A 6,989-nucleotide genomic window follows, 5' to 3' on the forward strand; every position below is an offset into this window, starting at 1 on the left:
AGAAAGATGAACCAATTTAAATTGATAATAGGACTGTCGGACTATTTTTTTTATTTTTTATTTTTTTATTTTTTTATTTTGGAAATATCATTTCATTTCAATATTTCCCATGCAATTCCCAAAATTTTAAATGTATTCCCGAATGATTTACTACTGTGATAAGTAATACTAATCGCCTGTCAAGTAAACTGTAAAGACCAGTAGCAGCGTAGATAGCAATAGACATGAAGAAATTAACATTATCGCATGTTGCGTTATGCAATTAAAACTTAGAGATACATTAGCTAATTATTTTAAGGATCCATATCGATAAGAGAGATCTTTGGTCCCTTTAGATACCACACATGTCTTAGTGAATTCGACACAGCGGCTGACACTTGTAGCCCTTTGTAGACTATGGCGACGCTGCGGGACCAGTTCCCTACCAAAAACTCCCCATCGTATTTACCGAGGCTATGTATGAATTTCTCAAGTGAATATCTACACTCAAGCTTTATATAGAAAACACAATGTATTAGAAAATACGAAAAACCAATCATTTTCCCATGGGAAATTATGTTGTAGAAGTCTGGAAGTTTTGGTAAAACTGGCACAAATGTTGTCACAAGTTATAACTCCAGTGTCAAAACTGTTTACAGGGCGGCTTATAGAATTGATATTAAATTAAGCGAAACATTGAATAACCTAGCCTGGTTCTCGTTTAACCTTCCCAGTAGAAGTAGCACTATACAGACCGAAGAACAACAATTTACGACCACGCATAGCGAGCACACGGGCATGTACTTTTTGATCAGTTTTCCTTCTTCATTTTGGAACTTTAAATACCATGTCGTCCTTAGATTTAGAAAATTCCAAAATTACATTTATTTTTCTATGCAATCGGAAAAGAAAAAAGAAGAAGAAAAAAAACTGAGACAGGGAAAGGAAACATCTCATCAACACAATTTCTTACACATTTAACACAGGTCTAATTAATAGGTGTTTGTCCTTACAATGAAGAACACTAAAACAGGAATTATCCTAACAAGTATGTATTCCGTTGCTGTTCGAAATAAAAACAGAAATATCCATAATATGGCATTGTATATACGACTTACATTACATGATATTATGTACTTTACATACCGTGTCTGAGTATTGGGGACATAAATGATCTATATTCTTTTGCATAAAATGTAATGGTATATTTTTATGTATTTCCATTGACCGAAGAAACATTGCAATGAAACACTTGTCAAATTATCAAATATAGATATACATGTCCATGTGTTGAAATTGAAGCACGGTTTGCATTTTGCAGAGTAGAGATAATTTCCTCTGTTTGTTTTGAGAAATTCGGAGAAGAGTGGTCAAGAGAGTGAGATTCGTTACAGTTGTTACAACTAACGACAAAAGGGCGTTATTATCTCCCTTACAAACACGTTGTCTTGATACATGTTCCTTGCCAGACCACGCCCCCCTTGAAAAGTATGCCAGTAGGATGTGTTTAATTTGTACATGTTTTCATAATTGTATATTTCTGTTTCGTACAATAGCATTTTAAGCATTTGTACAAATATATGTATAATTTTACAATATCGCATTGATTGGTTGTTTCATAAAATTGATCAAATGATAATCGTCGTTATTCGTTTTGTACCATGTAAATGGGGGTACCCTGTTAATAGAAAACCCTCAATTCTACATAGAAAATGGATTAAAAGATTTATTTGAATAAAGTGTAGCTTGAATTCCAGTTATGAAATTTTGCGATGACTTCGTGGATGTTGAACCGTTTGCTGGCTTGTTTCGAGAAGGAAAACCCTGACAAGATACCAACAAAAACGCCATCCTCTGATGAGTTCTTAGTGGATTGATGTGTAGAAGTCCAGAGCGAACAAGAAACAGGTGAATACACTTGTAAGGAATTGAAGATCGCCACTTGGCCGTCTCGTGTCGGACACTAATGAACTTTGGTTATCACTGAAAATGATTGCTTCCATGTTCACCTCCCATTCCACAGTGCTATACAAATTAAAAGGTTGCTTGTTTCAAGTATATAAATGACCGCCATAGATCTTCAGAACGGCACACGAGTTCTCATAAATCCACTTTCTAAGAACAAAATTATATTAATTGCACTTACGGTGAAAATACCCCAAAGAAAGGTAAGACGTTTTATCTCCAGCAGTTTATATTACCAGGGGTTAATTCTAGCCCAGACCGGTCCTTAAACTTTCTTTGGATCTCGAGTTGCAACGCTACGGAATCAAATGACAAATTATACAAATAAAAAGGCCATCCTTTAGACCGAAATTGGGAACAGAAACAAAAATAAAAAGTCGGTAATTTCTATTTCCGGAATAAGAAATTAGCTCACGAATGGGGTCTACTTTTAACACTTATAGGTCGTGCGATCTGGTAGCGTGGCGCTTGCGCTAAATGGGACACTTAGTGAAACACACGAGAATAAATTGCATAGTTCTGGATGATCTATATGTATATAATGTGCGAACGTGAAATTCTTAAATTTAATCAGCTATTTATGCTGCAAAAAGTAATTCAAGTTACTATGTATTTCAAGATTAATTTGGCTATGATGTATCATTGGAACCAAAAAAATAAGTAAACAAATAAAAAATCTTATAGCCTTAGATTTTCGCGCGATATTCGAGAGACAATTCTGTGTCGCGAAATTATGGAATACAAATACAATTATGCCGTACGGGACTTTTTCTTATCTATTTTTGCAAGTAGAGAAAACCTTCATATTTAATTGAAAAAAAAATATAAGTGAACTCTTTTCTAGATCATATTTCAAAAGCGTCCTTTTTTCTGGCACATGAACAAGGAAACAGTAATTTTTACTCTTTATTGTTTCCTTGTTCATATGGAATTTATATGAATAGGTCATTGTCTTTTGACTTTTATTTGATTCTTGCTAAAACACATTTTTTATAGTTTGCTTTTACCTCAGACACATTTGTTTGAAATTGAATGCACATGTGTATACACGCATGGTATAGATATAATTTTAAAATAATCCCGTTTGATAAAAAAACCGCGCAGCACGATAAAACGGTAAAATTATTAATTGCAATATATACAAATAAACTATTCACATACAGACATGTGTATAATGTAATATACATTGCACATACGTAATGTTAATTCCATTGGTCGGTTGCAGGGTGACATTTAACGTGTAAGGAAGTGGTAATATATTCTGTTTTATTTTCACTAAAATCTGATCCGATGGACAGCTGAAACCACTGAAATTAAATTAAAATTCCGTATTTCGTCCATGGGAAGAACTTTCAGCCGCTGAATCCACAGGTTTCGAAAACCCACGTGCCATTTGAGGTCTTTTGGGACATTTGCAGACTATGTGTTAATTGCCCTGGGGTAGAGGGGCTGCTGCCGGCTGTTCCCGGGGAGGGGGAGTAGGATGGCGGTGATGGCGAAACCATCAACGACATGACGCATCATTAACTATCTAAATTGAATATGACGTTTATGCGTTCATCGCATAGCTAATATGACTAGGATAGACTCAGATACCCTGCTAAATTGAGATTTAATGAGGTATACAATTTCTTAAGTACTTGCTGCCACAAATTAAACTAATTAATTACTACAGAATATCAAATTAGACTTATACTGTACCACGGACGATACATGATGACTGGTATATGCCTATACAAGTATATTATCAAAATTATTGCAATGTACACTGGCATTATTATTTTAAAAGTAATCTTTGACATTATTTGTTCTTAATTAAAAATGAAATTGAAATTTTGAATCGTGGTTTAGAATTCGTTTACGTATTATAATGATTATTAACTTTAAGGTTATATCATTCTAATAATGTTGAATGAAATAAGGTATCAAACACGACATACGTATTTTGATGTTATTAGTCTAATAAATTTAGCATACATATTCATGACTTACATTTTGTTTGTACACGTACGTTGACATTTGAAATGAGAGAAATACAAATATCAAATGGTTAAACTTAGATTTAAAAAAAAATCCGAAAAGGGAATAAATCATTGGTAGTCTACTAATTGATTTAATTAATTATACGCGTAATTAGATAATGTTTTATCCTTTTACCACGCTAGTTTCTTTCTCGGCAGTGTTCTTTGTTGATAATGACTACCCAACTGGTAGCATGTTATCCGCGAGGCACATGAATAATTCATGAGTAACACTACACGTGTAAACAATGTCGAATATGCAATATCACACAACTAGATCTGGTGTAATTTGTGCGATACAGGTTATACGAGCACATGGCACAAACACGCGCGATAAAACAACTGCTATGCATAAATTAGCATAAATCCCCCCCCCATGTGACCACAATATTGGTGGTCGCACGGCGGGACTCGAACTCAGGAACCATGGAGTTTTCGACGATCACCTTGGTATCGCAGTTCAGTGTGCATTTATCTCAGTGAGTCTAGACTATTAATTCGACTCCTACACGTGGATGTTCCGATTTCGATATATCTAACTTGATCTTTTTGTGAAATGAGGTTAATATAACGTGCCAACAATGACCTTGGTCCACAATTCAATTGGACTATTTTACAATTGTTGGATTTCTGTTTTGTGGAAGAAAAGGAAAACTTATTTATATTTAATATTTATGATACACTGTAACAAAGAAAGATAAAAACTTTCCTTCCGCATGAGCGATTATATTCTTATTCCAGGACAGGTCACTGGAAGTACGACAATTAGGAATTTCCTGTAGAGGCCTGTATACAGGTGACTAGATAATAGCAGAAACATATATGGTTCACCATAATGATAAAGATTGAAAACCCCTTCATTGTCTTTGTTGATGGCAGAGGGACCTTCGGTTATATATTATTATGCATTTTTCTTACTGCTTTAAAGTATGTTAAATTTAGTTTAAACAAATTGATTTTGCATGTTTATGAAAAGTTTAAATTGTATATGTTTGATATTAACAGTTTTTCATAATTGTTTTATAAAACAATACAAAGACAGGATTTAACATGAATATATTCGTTATTTATTGACCACTCTATATAAAACACTCATTCACTGCAAAATACATCCGCGAATATAAATTTAATTCTTATAAAGTTAATCAATATTTTTTCTTCATTAAAAATTACATGAATATTCATTGAAATCAAATCACAACTTTACTTGACTTTTAGTTTGGCATCAAACACTCTACCTTGTACAGTTTTCCTTGTATACATTTGCGCTCTTTGATTTATTTACATTGTATATTTACCTCAACAAAAATAATAATACCACCACGCAATAGTCACTAAACACATAAGATATTATATTTAGTTACATGAGTCTTCTTTGTATTAATGATTCCACGTGGTCAGTTGTACTTGTCCCGCTAATGAAATATACAATAGACAAATTGTCATTCTTAGTTCGTTTGTAGATAACTGTTCATTACACAATATATCTTAATTGCATTGATGTTTGCTTAAGGAATATCTACTATCACTTTGTACGCATTAATTTCAAACTTGATCCCGATACCTTGCACGATTTTGACCAATCAGCTACCGATGAATACTACAGTTGTTGTTCTCGCGGTGTTTAGATAGGAGAGACATACGAGAGAATGTCTTGTTACAGTTTTTACACGCATATTTCTTGATGTCTGAATGGGTCTGAAGATGTGCTCTAAGGTTGGACCGATCGGCGAACGCCCTTCCACAATGTTCGCACCGGAAGGGCTTTTCGCCCGTGTGGGTCCTTATGTGGCCCTGAAGGAGCCACGGTCGTGAAAACGCCTTCCCGCAAAGTTTACATTTACACGGAAGTGTGTGAGTCCGGATATGCATTTTAAGAGCGCCCAGTGAGCCGTAGGATTTGCCGCAGAATTTACAACTGAATTCCTTCTTTACGTGCGTCATACAGTGGAATTGTTTGTGTTTCGACAGACCTCCGTACGTTGAGTAACTTTTCTTACAGTCATCACAGTGATACCTAGGCGGAGAGACCTGAATTCTGGAAGTTTTGGTCACCATGTCAGGTTTCATGACCAAATCTCTTGACGACTCTGGAGCTGAATTAAGGAAATATGCAGCATCCAGCCATGGCAGCCATTGTGTTCCGCCGGGAGGAGCACTGCCCATAGTGGAAGTAGGTATTGGTTGTTGTCTATAGTCTGGGTATTGTTTACTTAGTAAATACTGTTGGTGATCATGACACATGCGTGAGAGTTCTTGTAAATACAACGAGTCACGTGAGTACGCGTGCGTTGATGGACTTGGTGCCATGTTTGCCACGTGACTGTAAAAAGATGTCAGTGTCGTTTTGGACAAAATCGAGGCTGGGTAAAGAAACGCTGTCTGAGATCCAGGAAGCGGAAGTGACGATAACGCATGTGTACCCGATTCTCGGAAACTTAAACCTTGGGTGCGTTCTGGAAGGAATTCAGGCGACGCGCCACTCTTGATTATGGGTGTAAAGGCACTGTCTTTATTTTCTTCCGACATTTTGGAGTCCTGTGATGAACTTTCACATAAGCTGTCCAGAATTTGCCTGATAGGGTCTCGCTTTCTTTGTTTCATCTCTATAGGTGATTCTTGATGAGTTGTGGGTTTGTTGAAGCGTGGCATTTCAAGAATGCGCGCCATCTCCATGGCGAAACGTCGCTTCGATTTTAAACGTGACAAAATCTAAACCGCCACAATATCAGGTCTGAAAAAGATAAAACATTTTTGTTAGGTCAAAGACAATAAGGAAGGATTAGAATACAATGGTTATTAATAGTCTCTCACCAATACTACAGTTCCAAATACAGTGTTTCGATTTTCCATATATGAAAATAACTATTTTGAAAAAAACTATGTATGAACCGTTGCCTGAAATGTTCATTAAAATTGGATATCTAACAACACTGAATCACGCTAAACATATAACAATTTGAAAACATCAAATATATTTTCAATTCTATGTTTATTTAACATTTTCGAGGTTGATATAAATAC

General features: G+C 35.3%; 1 protein-coding gene across 1 annotated transcript; it reads right to left on the minus strand.

Moving 5' to 3' along the window:
- Window positions 1-5,552: 5,552 nt before the first annotated feature.
- On the minus strand, window positions 5,553-6,641 carry LOC138316686 (protein snail homolog Sna-like). The gene has a single exon (XM_069258350.1). The coding sequence runs from the start codon at window positions 6,639-6,641 to the stop codon at window positions 5,553-5,555; it is 1,089 nt and encodes a 362-aa protein (XP_069114451.1).
- Between the last annotated feature and the right edge of the window lie 348 nt (window positions 6,642-6,989).

The sequence above is a fragment of the Argopecten irradians genome, chromosome 2 (genome assembly GCF_041381155.1).
Source record: "Argopecten irradians isolate NY chromosome 2, Ai_NY, whole genome shotgun sequence".
NCBI lineage: Eukaryota > Metazoa > Mollusca > Bivalvia > Pectinida > Pectinidae > Argopecten > Argopecten irradians.

What these genes read in the sequence shown, in the direction of transcription:
- LOC138316686 (XM_069258350.1), bottom strand. Translation starts at nt 6,641, where the DNA reads ATGGAGATGGCGCGCATTCTTGAAATGCCACGCTTCAACAAACCCACA.